The sequence below is a fragment of the Montipora capricornis genome, chromosome 2 (genome assembly GCF_036669925.1).
Source record: "Montipora capricornis isolate CH-2021 chromosome 2, ASM3666992v2, whole genome shotgun sequence".
NCBI lineage: Eukaryota > Metazoa > Cnidaria > Anthozoa > Scleractinia > Acroporidae > Montipora > Montipora capricornis.
In genome coordinates, this window is record NC_090884.1 from 42,362,350 (window position 1) to 42,382,349 (window position 20,000).

A 20,000-nucleotide genomic window follows, 5' to 3' on the forward strand; every position below is an offset into this window, starting at 1 on the left:
AATGAAGCTAATTTTCATTATTGGAAGTCTACAATATTATTGAACAGTTTGTACCTTCTTTTCTGACTTGTGGAAAAGAAATTGGTCAGACAAAGAAGTTTGTCAGTAAGTCTTTTGGTTGCATTTCTTCTTGTTTTTTTTTTTAAGCCAAAAACAACAGCAGCAAATTTGTAACAAATAATTTACCAGACTGAGTGCAAGGCTGCTGCCTATAAAAATTTTCCTGGACAACCCGAGTAATTTTCTCACAAGCCCAGAATTAATGCATTCGTTGGTCCAATGAGACCTCTTATGTTTGGCAACTCCTACATAGACTTCACCAACAAATTTACTTGCTTGGGTATACTAATCGATGACAAGTTGAACTGGAAACCGCAAATCAAATCCTTACACACCAAGTTTGGAGGGAAACTCAATTTTTGAAAAAAAAAATGAAAGGACTACCTCTGCTCTGCGTGTACTTAAAGAAATCTAGATCATAAAGGCATCATTCCAAGTATTACAGACTGCGTTGCCATCTGGGGATCTTGTCCATTGTCTACATTTAATAGATCATCGGAGCAATTACATGTGAATGCCGCTAAACTGATCCACAAACTGCCCAGTGAAACACCTGTTTCAGGAGTTTTCCAACTTGTTAAAATTAATGGAAGTCATTGAGCTATATCTATGAGCGTAGGCTTGCCTCCATTTTGTACCAGGTGTACAACAACAAATAATTATTACCTGAGCAAATTGCAGTTTTACTCGGAACTCCTAAAAATGCCAATAATTATAACTTAAGACACGCAAAAGACTTCTCCCAAGTGGGTTAAAGCAGCAATTTTGGAAGAAATAGCGTGAGGTACAGGGGCCCCATCGTATGGAATTTAATATCAGGGAGTCAACGTCCTACCACCTTTTTAAAGGAAGACTTAAACGTGCTTCAATAGTATTGGACAATATACAATTCGAGAAAGAGGCTTGTTTAATTAAATCAAAAGAACCTGATTTTTTATACTTTAACTTTTGGAAACTTTGTTTTTTAGATTGTCATTTGTTTTAAGGTTAGTTTCATCTCAAAATTTTTATTACCATTTGAAATTTTAAACATTTTAAAATTGTTAATTTCGCTAAGTAATTTTTAGGTATTTAGGATTTTATGGCAGGTCCACACCAGCCCTTGGGTTGCCTCAAACCTCACTGCATGACCAAAAAGAATATGTGTGTATGTGATAAGTTACATGTACATGTAGGCACCCGTTCGGGCTACTTGTTTGAAATTTGGTCGCCCAAACTCGCAAATAAGGCGCCCCAGGCGACCATTAGGCAGCAGCCTTGTGGGGTGTAAACTTTATCCAGGCAGTTAACCCTTTCACCTCTTGATTCCCCCCCCCCCCCATTTGCAACTAAAACCATCAGGCATTGATTGAAAGGGGACACAGCCTTGAGTGGGCTTGGGTGTTACCCTTACACTATGGTGTCACTCTTGTTATTCTTGTTCTTTTAATAGGGACAATCGTCCAAACTTTCGCAATGAATTTACTGTACAAATTCAGCTAAGGTATGTAGCACCATGTACGATTGTCATTGATTTCCATTGCAGGAAATAAGGTTTGGCTGTTTTCTGAGGTTTTTTTTATTTTTAGATTTTGTCTGTTTGAAACAAGTTGTGAACAAGAAGATAACTTCCCTTCATCTCTTTGTATCAAAGTTAATGGAAAAATATGCCCCTTACCTGTGAGTGATTTTGCTACTGTTGTCATTATTTTTTTGATTGTACACCTTGATCTCAACATTGGCTGAAGGCCATGACCATTTTGGATTGATACAAAATTTAAACCGTAACTTGATTTGCATCCCAATAAATAGTAAGAGGTGTGAAAATGTACTTACCAGTAATATCTTTAATTTTCTTTAATTTCATACATATACTACATGTATATGTTGTGGCTCACAATTTTTCGTGGTTCAGAATTTTGATTCTTCTTTATTCCAGATTATGATCATAATGAATGTTGGATAAAGAAAGGGGGTGGCCGGATTTACCCCACTTTGTCAGCAATCTTTCTAACTCCCACTCTCCATCTCACTCGATCCATGGCGTCCTTTTTCTCCAAACCAACCCTCTTGCTCTCCTTCTCCACTTGCATCTTCCACGTCTTCTTTGGTCGTTCTTGCTTCCTCTTGCCCTTCACTTCTAACTCCCAACGCATGCCCATCATCCCTCCTCAACACATGCCCCTACCATCTTCCTCCATTTGTCTTTGCCATCTGAACCATTGTTTCCTTCAATCCCAACATCTCCATCGGGTCCTCTGCCTTCTTTTTCTCCATCAGTTTTGCACCTACCACAGTGCTCTCACCATTGCTCTCACCATTGCTCTCTCAGTCCTTCTCAAAACTGCTATCTCATTTTCCCTCAGACACCATGTCTCACTCCAATATGACATCGCCACTCTTACACAACACTGATAAACCATTCCTTTCACCTCCAGCGAGAACCTTTTTGAGTTCAGCAACTCTCCACATTCCCTGAACTTCACCCAGCCAATTCTTGCTCTTGCTGTCACAGCTGCCTCGCAACCACCACTTGCATTCACCCTATCCCCCAAATAACAGAAACCTCTCACCGTTTCCACCTCTTCACACAACTCCTCCAGCGCTTCCACTATTCCATCAGCTTGCTTCTTGGATCTTCTACACAAAAAAATCATCAAAATCTTTCATTAAGATGTTAATTAGGACCATCACTTCCAATGATTTTGCTTAACTTGTGCTTTAATTTTAATTTTAATTTTTAGGTGCAATTTTTTAAAGTCATGTGAGGGTAAAAATTTGGCTTTTTTTCTTTAACCTCAGGGTTACACTTCTCAAAATTGCAATCCTAATTCAGAATGTAAACGGCCCAGCAAGCCTATAAATATAACACCTTTATGTCGACTGTCGCCAACTGTGGCAAATCACATTCAGATCTCCTGGACACCAAAATTCGGCCAGGTAAGAGGAGTAGCTACTGAGGAAAGAGTTTTGTTCCTCTAGGTTTCATTGTACAGGAAAGAACGCTTATGTGACATGCTAACCTTATCTGTGAAGCAATCGTATTGATGAACTCCTGTAATAGAGTAACCTGCAAAAAATGTGTTATCACTTTATCTCTTCATTCATGTATTGTGGTTTAACACTTTTACCCTCTCCTTCACTATAATAGGAAGAATACACCATTTGACTATAATTTTTTCAGTCCTGACAGTATAATGATTCAACAGTTTTTCCTGAATTGTCTACCTCATACAAGTCTCTCAAAGCTCAGCTAAGAGTGTACCATCCAACTATAGTAATCAGGCAGTCATTAAGGTTTATTCCTGTTTTAAAGGTACACTTACATGACTGTACATTTTTTTATCAGTTTCTGCAAGTCTGCGTCTTGTGTACCTAAGTGGTTTTTATTTAAAGAATTCCTAAATCTTCTGTTAGAGCTTCTCTTCTTACTGAGTACTTTTGGTTTCTTTTCTTTGAATTGAACAGAGGCATGTGGTAACGGCAAAACTTGCCCGAGCTGTCACATCTAGCTGTTTGATACAAAGACTAAAGGCACATGGTTACAGAAATCCTGACCATTCAAGGGCACTGAGTAAGTAATACAAAAACCACGGATCTATGGAATGGACTCGAATTACTGAGTCACTGCTCAGCCCACTTTCGCTTGTAAAATATATAGTTCAACTTCTTGAGAGGTGTTGTGTTCAGACCAGGGAACCTTTCTTGTTTGCGAAATAACAGCGAGACCATGGTCGCACCTGCAATCTCTTCGCTGGCCAAGAACAATTTTATCCATTTTCCCTTGGGACTCATGTTTTTGAAAACATATTTTTCTATTGTTGTGGTTGTTCCGGTACACCTTGACAGTGAAAACTGGATACGGCACACACCGTGCGAAAGGTAAAGGTAAAGTCACTTTTATGTAATGTCGGTAGTTCCTTCAGTTACGAAACTGAAAGCTGACTGTGTGCCCTTTACCCTTCTCCCTCTGTCAGTGCTCCGTTTTATGGATATAGCTATAGCTATAGCTACACGGATCAGAGGAAAGTCGAAACAGACGTTGGAGTCACCCGAGGATCGAACCCGGGACCTCTTGCTCCGAAAGCCGCGTACTAGCCAACTGAGCCACAACTGAGCACTCCTGCAAAGGAAAGGAAGTTCATCAAATTGTTTAACTGAAGTGGGTGGGGCAGGCACTCAATAATACGGGCCCATTCCACAGATTGGTGAAAGAAGAAGGCTTATAATAATTATTTAAGTAGAAGGCGATGGAAGTGAGTGTACTTAAAGAGGTACTTACCCTCGCTTGGCTCAAATCAACAAGTGTAAGATTTTTCATTTTGTCTAGTGGTAAAATGAGACAAATGTAGGAGACTGAAGATGGCTTACTATTTGGCGGTTTTGGCTGACTACTGGCTCTTATTGACAGCCCTCTATCATAAATAAAGTTTGCAGATATTTTAAAACATTGCTGGTTTTCCTCTGCAGAGTTTTGCAACAACAGTAATATTTGCATCCTTTTTTGCAGGGCCTACATGTAACTGGTAGTTTTTAAGTGCTACTATTAGATATTAGTTGCTTTCCAAGATTGAATACATGTACCTCAATGTTAGTGGAAAGCCATGAAAGAGCTGGTGAGATTGGCTCAGTTGAGCATTGGGCTGATGCAGACTCCAACTCTGGCCAAACTGAATAAAAATAATAAGTGGAAAAAAGCACCCCTGCCTTTGTTGTTTCATCTACAAATGGGGAGGGGGAATTTTAAAGTCTTCTTGGGCAAGGAGTATAAACTGTAGACCCCATCTCACAAATGTCCTGGTTCATAACCTCTCTAAGGCATTGCAGACCCACACACTACTTGCATAGAGAAGGGCATAAAAATCCTGGATTTGTCTGGTCTCTGCTGTAACGTTGCCCTGTTACGTGACCCCCAGTATTGTGGTGAATGGACAAGTACTCTCAGAAGTTCATAAAACCAGCCGTGACTGCAAAAGTGGCAAAACAGACTTATTTATCTGATTTTTGAGAATTATGATGTTGGCATTTTTTTTTGGTAGGGGACTTCAGTTAGATGTGGAGAAATAAAATTAATAACAGTGAAATGCTGCAAACATTATTTTAATTTGCCCTTTTTGTCTGCAGTCAAGGAGAAGCTGGCCCATGACCCTGACAGTGAAGTAGCCACTACAAGTTTGCGTGTTTCTCTTTTATGCCCAGTAAGTAACTACATGTGGTATCTGGTGTATGTGTGTTGGAAACGTTTTAAGTGCACTTTAGCTCCTTCACTCCTCAGACAGGTGCCCCAGCTCGTCCCCAGTTGACGAGTAAAATCGTTTGGTGTTAGACAGAGAAAAATCTGTTAAGTCTCACTCCCAGGAGTCAATGGGTTACTGCATTTTTCATAATAATTCTGTGGAATTCATCCTAGAGTGCCAACGGCCAAACTGCATTTTGGCCTCCATCAATCAAACTTCTGACGCCAAGCACAGATGACAAAATCAATTGATGCGTGACCAACCCACAATCAGCATCTTTGGTTCCCATGGTACATTCGTATTTGGTTCAAACGCGACGGTGATAGAAAGCGATCGAATCTGTATGAATCTTTTACCGAAGAATATCTAAAAACATGATCATAATGGTGTTTGAGCTGTGAACTAAACTAAAACTCCAGGGCACTTTCTGGAGGCAAAGTCGATCGTCCCAGCTATGTTTGGAAATTTGATTGATGGAAGCCAAAACGCAGTTCGGCGCTTAGTGCTTGAAGATTCCGCAGAATTATGAAAAACGCAGTAACTTCAAGTCTTTAAAGTCTGTTCTTGAAATTGGAATTTGGTCGTTGAAATACATGTTCTTTTATTTATTTTTGCTCTCTGGTATTGATCAAACAATTTTCCCCCCAATAATTTCACAATTTTTTGAATTAATTTCTCAGTAATAGAACAAAAGCTGGTCAAGATCATGCATGAGTAAGAAACCGTTGGCCAGGTCTGAAAATTGTTAGTGTTCATATCAAGGAATTGGTTTGAGTCTGAAAAGACCTTGAAAGTTAATTCCTTGAATGTTTTGGACTGTTAATTTTGATTTTTTGGTCTGTCTAGAGGGGTGAATCCAATATTATTATACTTGGAACAGATGCTGGGTAGAAATAGTTGCCACAGCAACTTAAATCTGAAAAAAAAAAAAAAAGGGATAAATGAATGTAAATGGACACAGGATTTCTAAACACTGTGCAAGATAGAACAGCAACTGCTTTAGGTTAGGAGGTGTAAGATGCCTAATTGATGATGAGATAGTTATTTTAATGTACATGTATTTTTATGACCTGTTGAGCCTTTTTATCACCTGTAAGCTTTATTTATTCTTTGTTTGTCTTCTTGGTTTTTTTATTGATGTCTGGTGAGTTGTAACATTATTAATTATGCTTTCATACTGTATTTATAGGAATAATCTAATATAAATTATTCTGGTATCATTGAATGTTAATCATAAGTTTCATCAAACTTTTAAGAGTTTTATAGACAGTGTTAAAATTGCCACAGTGACTGCTCCGCACATGCATTGCTGTTGCGGTATTGACAGATAATAATAAATGACCCAACTCTTTTTTTTTTTTCGTAAGCTTGGCAAGACACGGATGACTCTTCCATGCAGGTTAGCCTGAAAGAATTGATTGTTTGTTTGATTCTTTGTTTATAAACAATATATATTTTTAATTATTTGCATTATCTCCAGGTCCATCACTTGCAGCCATTTGCAGTGCTTTGATGCAGCTCTCTATTTACAAATGAATGAAAGGTACAGTGTATATGAACTGTTTTAAAGTGAAGCTGGAAGTGGTTTCATTATCATTGTGGTTATTGTTAAGCTTCAAGAACATTCACTCATCCAACCTTAACACCTTGAGGTTGAGGACTAGACTTTTTTTTCCTGTCGGAGGTATCCAGAATTTCCACTATTGGCATCCAGCTCCTTTGTGGAGGTTGCTGTCATGACTTAGAAATACTGGCAAACCAGCCATGATTGAGCGCCCATGCAGCATGGGAGACAGGCACCGGTCACACTGCAAAAAAAACAAAAAACAAAAAACAAAAAAACACAATGGAAAAGCAAGGGAGGGTAGGGGGAAAACAAGAGCTAAAAATGCTCATGAAACATGCTTTTTCCACTACACAGCCACAAAGCTATCTTTATGCCCTACAGAAAACAAGGGAAGGAAACCGCAGGGTATGCACCAGACGTGCCCCTGTTCTTAACTCCATTAAATTTCATTTAGCTGCAATGAAATTTATTTAATTTTGTGCCGAAACTTTTGCAAAAATAAATAAAGCGATAAAAAATATATTTTGTTTCTCATCATAATTGTGTGAATTTGGAGATATGGAGGAAAATTGTAATGTGGTTGAACCACGATCCATTCTCTCGATCATTCAACATTTACAGTGGTTTTTTTACACATACGTATTACGGGCTCCAATTTTGTTTTGTACAACTGTCCCTACTTTTACAAATGATGCATTTTAACATGCGGCTAAATTTTCATATCTTGTTGCATCTTTGTAAAAAATTTCGAGCCTAGGGTATGTTATGAAAACGTTTTAACTGGAGTCGAGGCTCATTGGCCGAAAAATGCGTGGAAACTGCTTACGAACTTTCATCTTGCGAACGAAATGGCTTGTTTTCTTCAATGTTCAGGAAAACAAGCGTTTCAGAATAGTCAATCTGTTTTGGCTTTTATGTTTGTGAGGATGGTAAGCAGCTGGTTTATCACTAATATCAGGCATTTCTTCTGTTTTATGCGGAAAATATCGTAATTATGCGGAAGATGCGGATTTTAGGTTAATTATGTGGATCCGCATCGCCGCATCCTGTCAGATGCCATACTTTGATATTCAACAAATGCGAAATATTCTTATCTTGTTTCTATGACTTCCTTCTCTTCAGGCTTGTGCTTTGGATTCAATATTTTATGCCAGTAATATACATGTAATATTTTTTGGCTGAGTGTTTCCAGATGAGGGCCGTCCTTCCTTTTACATAATTCGTTTGTCCAATAAGTGATTTATTTTGTTTTGTTTTTTCATTTTTGATTTTAACGGCTCAATTTTCTCCTTTTTTGTATAGAAAAACAACTTGGATTTGCCCAGTTTGTGACAAAAAGGCGCCATTTGACAAACTTGTATTGGACGGGTAAGAACGAAATGTACGGGAGCTTAAGCACGAGACGTTTTGATACTTTTACTAATACTTTTGTCTCATTGCAGATTGTTCAAGGAGATTCTAGAAGCTGCAGCTACTTGTAACGAAATTTGTTTTTACGAAAATGGCTCTTGGAGGCCCATAAATGACCAAGGTACAGTGTATTTAAAAGTAGGCTTGGGAAGGCTTGGAAAATTTTGGAAGCCTTTAGGTATAGGCAAAGTTGATGTACACGTACTACAAGTCTATCTATGACAATGGTAAAGTGAGATTTCATAAACAAGGTAGAAACGTTTTGGGGTTACCCAAGCAATATTACAGCCAAAATCTCCACAAAAATGAATGCAATTCATAAGCAACTTGGAAGCATGCAGGGCTGTATTGTAGGGTGGCTTTCAAAAGGATAGAAGGCTAAGTTCATTAAATGATGCATGTTTAATGTTGCTGTTTAACGCAAGCTATCAGAAAGTTCTTTTTGGGTGGTCACCTCACTTTCTTAAAATGTGATGTAAGTTATATAATTTACGTTTGTCATGTCAGTAATAGATTTGCATCTGAAAATATGGGATGTGTTTAATGTTCTATTATTTTTGAAGAGGCTGAAAGTAAGAAGGCAATCAGTGCTCTGGTATCTGCAACAGTAGTAACACCAGACAGAAGTTCGTCCACCGTAATGAAGGTTCAAGGTTGGTAATCAGTTAGCCGTAAGTGTCCAGAGATCTAATTATTTCAACTTCCGTTGTAGACTGGTTTACTGGCATTTAACTTTGAACCCCTTTAGAGCGACTTTCGTATGACCTTGAAAAAGTGTTCACGAACCAATGTTTGGCAAGACTAAAACCAAAGCTTCTCCTTATTCCCGCTGAGGAAACTCCTAAAATGGGCAGTAAACAATTTGATTGCCCAATCGCATTACTACATTAATTTTCAAATGACGTCAAAGCGAAACTTTCCAGAAAGTTCCACGGAGAGATGACGTTGTTTGCATCTGCGTTCGCTAAGCCAATGAAAATTCGCGCTCGTTTGTTTTTGTTCGATAAGCCAATTAAATGTTTTGCATATTTGTTTTCGTTCTGTTTTTACGTATGTCGTTTATTTTTCAAGGTCATATGAAAGTTGCTCTAAAAGATAAATTTGACTTTCTTTTCTAGCGGCACCACAGGAACCTGAGAACAGAAAAGACAAGGAGGTACAACTCATTGACCTGACAGAAGACAGTGATACTGATAGCGATTTTGAGGAGACAGAGGAAGACCAGACTGACTACGATAATACAAATGCAACGTTAAGTACATCCAGGTAAACTACTGGTGCATTAGTCAATCTTTATCTCTTACTGCAGACATGATAAGGAGTTCAAGCAAGCGACGTCTGTGAGTTGCGGACGGCAACCGGAAGTGAGCGGTTTTCCCTTTTCACTTGTCTTCGCACAACCACATTTACATTGTTTAGTATCTTCTCACTATTAGAGGCGATTCATTTAACACCACTGTCCTGGCATGCGGGTTGCTTCCGGTTGCTGGCAGTAGCTCGAGAAAGTTGCGTGCTGAAGCTCCCCAATGGAAGTGGAGCACAGTGACCTATGCTGCAGTAAACAGGTCTCTGTGGTGATAGAAATTAGGTGACCGAGTGCATACTGCGTCTAACTTACTGCTCGGTTGGTAGTGACAATGTTGACATGTAATGGAAGCGGTGACAAAAATAGATTTTCTGCATTACAAGCAATACATTAAGCCATTTTTTTCAACAAGAAATATTGTGTGCCATTTGATTTACAGTAACTTTCAGTTAAAAGTGTGAGAGTAAGTTGTATGGTCCGTGTTGCAGGGCCACCATTAGCAACAATGTTATTGGAGGCATACCAGGAGTAAAGACACCAACCACATTTGGCTCAATGGTTTACGCTAATAACACAAACACGATGCCAGGATCACCACATGCATCATCACTGTTGAATCCAAACTTCTTTCCTCCGCCTCAGCTTGATTTCCCGTGTCAAGGTAATGCTGTTTTTCTCAGTACTAAAATTTTGTCTAACAAAACAACAGTTTGTGTTCGCCGGCATAAATAATTATGTTTTGGGCCCGACCGAGACTCGTTTTAACCTGAGCCGTTAGGTGAGGGTTAAAATAAGTCACAAAACCCCACAAAGTGATAATAATAGTCATTTTCCTAAGTACATCAAAGATCTCAATTAAGGCAACAGTATGGTCCATGTATGTGTATGACCTCTGGACACAATCTACTGCCAACTGGAGTCAGTTGACTGTTGGCTTTTTCAAAGAGACGTGTTTTTATTTATTTATTTATTTTTTTCGATGGAGATCCGTGAATACTCGGGGGAAAAAAATCCAACTGCTGCTTTGTAGGAACCTACGACCTTCCAAATACAGTAAAACCGCGTGAGTAAGAACCTGTAAGCTTAAATTTTTTCGGTTAGAGCCCCTCTAAACAAGAACCTGTTGGCTCTAAAATTTATTTGAAACTGGTTCCAATTTCTAAAGTCTAAAACATGTACGTGAGTGTGCGCTTTGGCAAATAAGAGCAATCGATTGATGTTCAGAAGATTCAGGTGATCTTTCGATTTTACTTATTATAGCCCAATTTATGTGAACTTTTAAATTCTGTATTAAAATTTTATTCAAATTATGGAAAAACTGGCTGCTGCACGGGAACGAAGGCCGATTACCACTAAATTCTTCTATCTACAACGTCAGTTTTTTTCTTCAGAAAATAAGAACCTATTTAAGAACCTAGATAGCCTATAGTTCTTTTAATTACCATTTATGTAAGAACCTGTATAGGCTAAACTTTCTTACTCGCGAGGTTTTACTGTACTAGTAAATAAAACTTTTTATTGCATTGCCATTTGAGAAGCGAGATACCCGGTAGATAACAGTAAACGCTGATATTCAAAACCACGTATTGAAGTGTTGCTGTTGTGATCTATATATTTTGAGTATCCTAACCTTTAAAAATTTCAATTTGACCAGACGTTAGCCAACTGGGCAATAGCGAAATGACTCGTTAGCGAAACGACCATCCACCCACTGAACTATCGCGGGAGCTAGGCCATCAAAGACTAGGTTCCGAGTACCCAAAGTCTCCGATTTTACTGAGGGGTTGAATATCCGAACTTGTATTCCGAAGGTCGTACATTTGTCTCCCGCAAAGGGCAAGACCTCCAGGACCTACGGTCAGTGTGGTAGGCGAGTGCTCCTACCTCTATATTATGCCTTCCTTGTTCACCCTGGTAACCCCCCCCCCCCCCCCCCCTTCCTTCCTCCAATCTGAATTTTGCCACTTGATCTCTCGTTTCGTTGTAAGGGTTTGGCCTTTGAAGTCCCAACTGTTTCTATTCTGAAGTGTTTCGCTTGCTCCGAGATCTCAGATCTGAAGCCTTTGCCTACATTTGCGATGTTGATTTAACTGGCTCTTTATGTTGCATGTTGCTTTGTTAGGCATGGATCTTGATTTATATCATCTCTTACCCAATGAACCACCGGTAAGCTAATGCATTTCTTCGTACTGGGATTTTCAGTACTTTTTGGTTACTTAATCGAATCTGGGCGCAGTTGTTCAAAAGCCAATTAACGCTAACCTCAGATTAAAAATTAACCAAGGAGTTAATTTCAGTACTCCCAAATGCTGTTCAACGCTGATATTCGGCAAAACTTTACATTAGAAGAAGTCAATCTTGAAAAAGAAAAATTAGCAAAAGAAACTTTCACAAAAAAGTGAACATGAAACAAAAGTTTGCGCTAATCCTGGATTAAGTTCATCGGCTTTCGAACAACCGGGCCCAGTATGTTACAAACAGTGTTGTTGTGCTGAAAATAGCATGCACTCGACGTTGTTGAAATTTTATTAAAAGACCACTTTTTAAGGAGGCTCGAAATAGTTTCTCCTTTTTTCTAACAAATAAACATATTCTGTCCTTAGATACAGTTAGGGCAATCATATCAAGACGAAATTTGGCCTAGGTATTAAGTACCTATCGTAGATTTCTCACATTATGTTTTCCTCCAAAATAATGTTACCATGGCAACGATATTAGGCATTTCTTTGAGCCTTATAATCAACATATGTGGTCCTTTTCGAAGAAACGGGACGGTGAGATTTCCCCATTCATCGTTACCAGATAATGTTAGAAATACTCTCTAAAATATTTAAAATTCAACAAAATCTGTAGGTCAGTTTTTCAGAAAAATAAGTTTTTTTGAATTGTGTCTCTAATTATTTTTTCACCAACAGAATTTTTGTAAATTTGACAAACGGTTTAAATTAATCTAAGCTAACATGCAAAAAATCAAAAAAATTCACTGTCCAGAAGCAGAGATATAAACGAGTAAAGTTGCAAAATCAGGAAAAATTAGGGGGTTACAAGATCAGCATTTACGCATGCGTCACCCGCTCATTCGAGTCCGCGCGCGAGTGGAGCTCTGGGTCAACACAAACGGATTTAAGTAACTATTAAACCGTTTAAGTAGAATTTTCGTAGTTTTCGTGAATAGGAGATGTCTATTTATATGCCATGTATATAGGAATTGGAGAAAGGTAAGCGAAATTAGCGGTATTTGTTTATTTTTGGTGACCCATTTAAATCATAAGCTGACGCAAGCAGCTTACGAATTGCGTGTGTGGCTTACGCGCGCGCGCTCAGCTGAAAACCCTTTCGAGCCTCCTTAAGATAATTGTAAAAGGAATTTTGATACTCTGATATAAAACAGGGGATTTGCTTGTGTTTTCGAACAGGAGTTTGCTTTAAAATGGGGACTACAGTTAACCTGGTAATGGTGTATTAAAAAGTCATCTGTTTTGCAGTATGCTACCGCCGCAATGTACCATGGACTTCTTGGCCCTCACTCGTCATCAAATGTCATTCATCTGGACTGACAGTTATCCAAATACCGGGCACTGAAGTAACTGCATCGAGCTCATTCCTTTGGATTGACAGCATCTGGATAACAATCCCTCACACTTTCAATCCAACTGGAAAATCGGAGATAGCAGCGAGCCGTCGTGGTTGCCAAATAACGCGAAATACCACTGAATCAGACAGTGTAAAATACATCTTTTTATTGTACATAACACTTGAAAGTCCTTGGATCTGAAAAAGATGAACAGCACTGGGCTGTCTGCGTTCTCGGACACCCTTCGGTTTTTATCGGGCTTGAAACCTTATAGACGTTATTACTCCTTCCACCCCGCCCCACTCCCCTCGTTCTACTTGAACTACTTCTATGCGAATCAACTCTTTAAAAATGGACAATTTCCCATGTTAATGACGAGAACGCGACATGTGCCAGGGAAATTCAAGATGACCAAGATATTTACCTCTTATTCGGAATTAATTATTTGGAAGTAAATTGTAAGGACGAATTCTGAAAGAAAACGATGAATTAAGCTATTTATTTTTTGTGAGAGAAATTTGTCTTGTGGGCCTTCCTAACTGTTGTCACGTAATGTGCTGTGAATACTGTATTTGGCTGTATTTGGGCGTCATCCTAATTTAAGTGTTAGTCATGGATGACTCTGGAACTGTGCTATGCCTTTAAATCGTTAATTGTGCAAATAACCATTCTTGGAATACAATAAACTTCACTTTTAAAACTAAATCCCTGGTTCCCTTTTTATCCCTGCTTCGCTGTTTCGTGATTACTAGTAGTGTTGGGCTTGGAGGATTTCTTTTTCTTGGCGAAGTTGTGGATCATCTGATTGTATGTACATTTTGCCAATAAAATTAAAAGTTAAAAAAGGTAAAAACTGTTAAAAGTATTAGTCTAAACGTTTTCGATCAATTTGATCATCATCAGAGTGAAATAATCTGCATACGCTCAGTGTTCTCATAGTTCAGGCAAAGCCAGTTATGTGATACCTGTTTCCATGGGGAACAAAGTGAGGTCCAGTGATTCAGCGGCACTTGTTTGTTTAGTTCTGGACGGAAGCGTGCGATGTAGAACGCTTCTTTTATTCTCCTTTTTAACCAACGTCTAGACTCATAATTACTGGGTTGCCAAACCCAGTCGGAATCTGTTTCATTTCTCTGTTTTTAAATTTTTTTTTCTGTGTCACGAAAAGTCTTTCCTGTCCCTCCCATGCTAAGTAGTGTCATGGTGTTTAGAGTCTTCTGCGCATGTGTTTGGCAAGTTTGAGGGGGTACTAGAAATGCATAGATTTTATCCGGTGGACACAGTAGAATATTTAACTTAACCTGCAATGGCGTAGAAAGTCAGTGTAACGCGAATTGTGTTTTAGTGGATCTTTAAACAAAATATACCCTTTATGGAGCTCAATAATGAAGTCAATTGGATAAACAAGACAGGCGATGAAAAATGAATATCTGGAATCGTCAAAGCGACAAGTAATGGTCGTCGACAACAATTGCTTCTTTCGGTGATATCGCAAAGTGAGGTTTGTTTTTAAATTTATTTGGCTAACTCTGACTCCACCCAGCCCCAGCCCGGCCAGCCGGCCTAGCCCCGTTTTTGGCTACTACCCAGGTCTGTTGGAAGCATGCTTTAGTTTCAACAAAGTGAGCCCCCCTAAATAAGCAAAAAATTGTGACGCTGATGAATAATAAAGTAGCTGCTATTTCCAAAACGATGAAATTACCTGGTGATAAATAACCTCGTCTTGGAGAGTAAAGTTTTGACTCTGCAGAAAGAATGGTCAACTTCAAGAGTTTGGCGATTGTAATCTTTGTTATGAATTCGCATATTTCTTGTCAAACTTTATAACGCTTGAAAAATAAAACCTAACAAAAACAAAAACCCGGTACCTTGCCATCATTTGACGCAGATGCTTCACTGTTTCGCGAGTAAACACGCCGCGGTGACTTTATCATGGCGACCGCTGAATGGGATGTCACTTTCGATTTTGCGATTTTACTTCTGCAGCCAAAAGTACAATAAAATTGAACGTAGCAAAAATCTCCCAAAATGTTTTTCGCTGATGGTAACTTTATATTCACGGTTCAAAATTAGCATTGTTTTCATGTCGTAAATTTTGTTTCTGAGGACAAAATATTTTATTCTCGATCGACTGTCCTGATAACTGTGTATCAATATTTATTTACTTTTGCATCAATATTTTATTTGCGTAAAGCAAGCTAACAAAACCTGTTCCTTGCTTAGTTCGCATTTTCGAGCGTTAAAATACACCTCATTCCAAAATGGCCGCTGATTCATGCGGATACAAATTGGCCCTTTTTGCCTCGTTCAAGATAAAATATTCTTTTGAATTTTAAACTTAATTACGAGGCATCCAGGGCTTATTTGAATAAAAACAAAAGAATATTTAAATGGCGGCCATTTTGGAATAAGGTGTATAGAATTTTCGGTCCTATGCTTCTGTTATAAAATGGTATATTTTTTAGGTCACCCAGCCAGATACTAACCCCATCGGATAGCGTTAACTTCAGCGAACGTTTGTATTACAAAGCTGTTAGACGCTCAGAGTGCACGCGTGAACCTGTGGTGAAAAGAAATGCGAGGGAACTTGAAAATGATCAACATGTCAGCCTAGAAGCCTGGCAATGTTTCTCGATTCCCTTTTTTCTTTACTCTTTCTGGGCCAATACTTTGCTAGTAACCACATGGCTTCTCAGTGGGCTATTTACCTAAGACTTCTACCATGGCACTAAAGTGATATACAATACCAAAACAATATTGTGTACCATTAAAGCTCCCTATTCAAAGACAACTTGAATCTCCTGGAAGACAAAAAGCAGCTCAGTTGACATTATGGAATAAAGCGCCGTTACTGCACTACCACACGTACGCAATGCATGCCAATTTTTTTTGAAGATGACAGGAATTTTCTCTTTCTGACAAATGATTAATAGGCCGATAGCCAGGTTTTTAACCTCAGAAAAAGATATGTTTCGTCGAATGAGCGCGTGAGCCAAAGGGCCTCTGCTCGAGATATTTTACTTGTGAAAGGGGGGTGGTTAATAAAATTGACTCGCAGCGTTGATCAAATTATAATTTAACGGCTCCTGACATAGTAAATATCTTTTTAAATACCCTATCCCGCTCGTGAGAATGCTGGCATCCAACTCGAATCGGACTACAATTAGCAGCATCACTGTCTTCCCAAGGAAAGAAATGGAGCTCTCTAGCAACGAGAAACAATCCGACTGAGACAATTTTCCTCTTTAATTTTATTGCTCTACATTACGGACCACAGCTTGACTTGTCGTTTAGGCATTTTGAATCAAAAACTCGCAGAAGGAAATACTCTTTTATCCTATATTCTCTCCCAACATTCGGAGCTATTACTTTCTTTAGTGTTTGAAATTAACAGTCTAAACGCACAGTTTGACAAATTTTACATTTTGAGAGCCATCTTCTGTGGGCGAATCAGCATCTTCAACTGATTGCTCGATTTTTTCGATATCTCCGTCACAAATGACGGTCTCCTCTCCTTCGGTCTGTATTACTTCAGGAAGAAAAACCTCCATCAGATGTGTGGAACTTCCTATTCTGCCCCCTCCTGTGTTTGTTTGGCAAAACGATGACACATCGGCGTTTACGAACAAGTACCGAGGAAGACTGTCAGCAAAGGAAGCGCTAATTCCTGGCTCCAATGAAAAGAGGACCCGGCTATCACCCGAGTCATCATCGGAGGTGCCCGATTCATCTGATTCAACTCGACATATCCTGGAACGAGGGCGTGGCCCTGGTGTTAAATATGTCGCAATATTTAGGTCTTGCAGTTGCGGTGGGCCAGTGGAGACGTTTGTTGCATCTTCACCTTCAAATGAGAGCACATAAAGAATTTCTTTTAGGAAAATAGCCGTCTATTGAGGTAAACTCATCACGAATTTAAGCACCGCGCCCTTCATAGCCGTACGGACTCGTAAGTTCAAACTGCAATCGATTCCGTTTTGTGTTTCGACGCCGTTAATCCCTGTAGCGGAATGAGTCGAAGCCCGAAGGTAATAAAAAGGCAAAAGGTCTTTGAAAGGTATCTTTTTAAGGCCCTGTTTATAAGGAGGGAGGGTAACCCTAGTGCTAGGGTTACCCTAGCAAGAGGGTTACCCTAGCACTCACACATTTCTTTTTTTCATCGACGTGTTTACAAGGCAGCTAGGGTTACCATACCTGCTTGTAAACAGGGCCTTTCCTACATTCATTCTCCGAACCAGAGTTGTATCGAAGTATGCCTGAAGGAACTATTTGTTTGAAACTTATGAACGTACATGGTCCACACGATTACGAAAGACGCATGAAACTTTGCCTCGATTTACAAATGGTGAGAACTGATGGCCTTTATCGATTGACTGCAAGTGCTTATCCAAAAATTATTGCATTTTTGTTAGGTCTTGGTAGGGGTTTCATTAACTTAAGTTCGTTTGGTCAGCTGGAGTAAAAGAATACAGTGCATGATAGGGAAGGTACAAAACACAGGTCTCAGGTCACAGGTCTGTATTTTACCAATACAGAAACAAACTTAAACATTCATTACAGCTAACCTTAGGCCTAAAAACTCTTGTAAAGGTCTAATTATAGGTCTAAGGTTACCTTTAATGAATGTTTAGGTTTCTTTTCGAATTGGTTAAACAAACCTGTGACCTGAGACTTGTGATTTGTACCTGCCGTGCATGATAAGTTCTGAGGTGTTACCGATAATCGATGATGACTCGGGCATACTCGTGAAAAGTCCGAGTTACCCCGAAAAAGAAACAACCATACGATTTCTGGTTCGGATGTCTCCGTAACTGAACAGGTGGACCATTAAGTACAGTCAGTTTACATAAGTTCATCATAACGAAAAGTGCATGGGATTCTGGCTATGTCACGACTTTCTTCTCAGTTCCGGAAAAAATAATTTTCTTTATTGTACCGATGGCGACACGAACGTATTCGGGAAAGAACCACACGTTCTCCTTCCGATAACTATTTCGTAAAAAAGAGGCAAATCCCACCTGTCTCGTTTTCTCTGGGCCTACCTTGATCGTTCAAGTTGTTTGCCACACCACGATCTTCTACTTCGGTTGTTACTTGTTTCATTTCCCCATCATGATCGTTTTGTTGCGGGCTTTGGCATCTGTCACTAAGAATTTGCTTCTCCTTACCTTTCGCCGCAGCAGGATCGCTTCTGTTGCTTTCGATTATGTTTGAATCTTCGTTTTCATGTTTACGGAATAATCTTTCTTCCATCAGTCGCTTTTCTTTTGCGCGCCTGTTCTGAAACCAAACTTGCACTCTGTCTTCACCTAGACCGGTTTTCGCAGCCATCTCTTGGCGAAATTTACTGTCAGGGTATTTCTGTTCCGAAAATCCTTCTTCGAGGAGATATAGTTGTTCCTGGGTAAAGACCGTTCTACATCGGCGGCGTTTCTCTTTTGGGCGGAACTCTGAATGAAATCAGAAAACAGTGCGGGACATTTACCACTGGATCATCGCCTCATCTAAACACGAGGGGGAGTTGGGAGAATTCGAGACAGTTATGCAAACCCGAGGAGCAGTCGAGGGTTTGCATAACTGTCGAGAATTCTCCGAACTTTCCCGAGTGTTTAGATGAGACTATGGAAACACGGCAAAAAAGTTTTCTATTGCTTGTATAAAATATTCCTCAAAGACAATTCGACAAATGAAGAAAAATGCTGGTTTCTTTACTTTTGATTGAAACAGATTTTCTTGATATACGCTCGTATTTCCTACCAGCCAATCAAAACGCGCGTCTGAATACATAACCAATCAAAATTCGTCTGATGTCACAGCCGTGTTTCCATACTCTCATCTAAACACAGCTATTGACCAATGAGAATACGCGTACGATCGTAATTATTTTATAAAAAGTCGTATTCACTTCAAAATCTCCCTCCTATTTTCCCTACCGTTACCTCCAGCAATTTGGGCCCCGTAGAACATTTTACGAGACTAATATTGAGCAGTGTTCCAAGGCGAACTAGAAAAGCTTTTCTTTTATAGCAAACATTTTCAAATAAATAAAAGCGCTTAATATGGGATGGTGTTTTATCTATTCATGCCATATTGAAAGCAACAACTATAAAACTGCGAGTCAGTGAAAATTAATGGAGCCATATAAGGATTCATGGAAATGTTCGGCATAACGACTTATGCCACGGCTTACGTTTGAGCTCTGCACAGAAGGCGGAAATAACTTCATTTTTTTCCTTTGCTCTCGATATCAGGAATAAAAATGGAAATGTTATGAGTACAAATAAAGATTCCCATAGGCTTTGATAAATTACGGAACACTTCGTAGAATTTGTCCCGCGGAAACAACAATTGTTTGTACAGAGACAACTAATTAGTCGTGTACTGATTTCCCGATGTATAAAGAGTGGTATAAGTAGTAAAATAGTTAAAAGTAGCGATATATCCACTGGAAAGATTGATGCCGGAGGAAATTGTGAATGTTTCTAATAGCATTGTGACAAACAATTAAATGATCTTAAACGGATTATTAAAGTCGTATTACCTTCACTTTGATACAGCGTAGGGTAAGACGCACATGGATCGTATAGTGGTCTCGAGTAAGCTGGTGGAGCGTAGCACTGATAAAACAATCGAGATGGATAAATGGGGATTTGAGGCAACGCATTGGAAGGCTGTAATCCCACTGACGGAGGCTGAGAGCATAGACTTGGATTTTGCTGCCGGAATACGTTTTGGGTCTGCTGGAAGGCAGATCTATCACATCTCGTATCAAGATTAAAAGCCTCAGTCCAATTTTTGTGTTCGTCTTCTTGCATATCTCCTTCTTCCCTTGTTTGATCCATACTTCCTTCTTTGATTACCAGCACG

The 20,000-nt window shown here is 39.2% G+C and overlaps 2 protein-coding genes across 3 annotated transcripts in view; one reads left to right on the plus strand and one right to left on the minus strand.

Moving 5' to 3' along the window:
• The window catches only part of LOC138022373 (E3 SUMO-protein ligase PIAS3-like), an 18,182-nt gene extending 4,344 nt beyond the window's left edge, over nt 1-13,838 (plus strand). Inside the window, exons 4-18 of one of the 2 annotated variants that reach the window (XM_068869490.1) lie at nt 1,029-1,046; nt 1,493-1,543; nt 1,629-1,719; nt 2,842-2,979; nt 3,508-3,613; nt 5,164-5,237; nt 6,644-6,675; nt 6,757-6,819; nt 8,146-8,211; nt 8,286-8,374; nt 8,817-8,906; nt 9,372-9,519; nt 10,048-10,220; nt 11,682-11,725; nt 13,045-13,838. In XM_068869490.1, coding sequence (XP_068725591.1) covers nt 1,029-1,046; nt 1,493-1,543; nt 1,629-1,719; nt 2,842-2,979; nt 3,508-3,613; nt 5,164-5,237; nt 6,644-6,675; nt 6,757-6,819; nt 8,146-8,211; nt 8,286-8,374; nt 8,817-8,906; nt 9,372-9,519; nt 10,048-10,220; nt 11,682-11,725; nt 13,045-13,116 — 1,255 coding nt within the window. In that variant the 3' untranslated portion in view covers nt 13,117-13,838. The remainder of the gene's footprint in view (nt 1-1,028; nt 1,047-1,492; nt 1,544-1,628; nt 1,720-2,841; nt 2,980-3,507; nt 3,614-5,163; nt 5,238-6,643; nt 6,676-6,756; nt 6,820-8,145; nt 8,212-8,285; nt 8,375-8,816; nt 8,907-9,371; nt 9,520-10,047; nt 10,221-11,681; nt 11,726-13,044) is intronic. The other variant, XM_068869500.1, reaches the window with a different exon arrangement.
• Nucleotides 13,839-16,528: 2,690 nt separating this feature from the next.
• LOC138037357 (uncharacterized) lies at nt 16,529-19,975 on the minus strand. The gene is made up of 3 exons (XM_068883296.1): nt 19,675-19,975; nt 18,176-18,583; nt 16,529-16,977 (listed from the first exon to the last, which is right to left on the minus strand). The coding sequence occupies exons 1-3, from the start codon at nt 19,973-19,975 to the stop codon at nt 16,529-16,531; spliced, it is 1,158 nt and encodes a 385-aa protein (XP_068739397.1).
• Between the last annotated feature and the right edge of the window lie 25 nt (nt 19,976-20,000).

Coding starts and splice junctions, on each gene's coding strand:
- LOC138037357 (XM_068883296.1), bottom strand. CDS start 19,975: ATGGATCAAACAAGGGAAGAAGGAGATATGCAAGAAGACGAACACAAA. Junction 18,584..19,674: donor TACGCTGTATCAAAGTGAAG/GTAATACGACTT, acceptor GATTTCATTCAG/AGTTCCGCCCAAAAGAGAAA. Junction 16,978..18,175: donor AAACAACTTGAACGATCAAG/GTAGGCCCAGAG, acceptor TCTCATTTGAAG/GTGAAGATGCAACAAACGTC.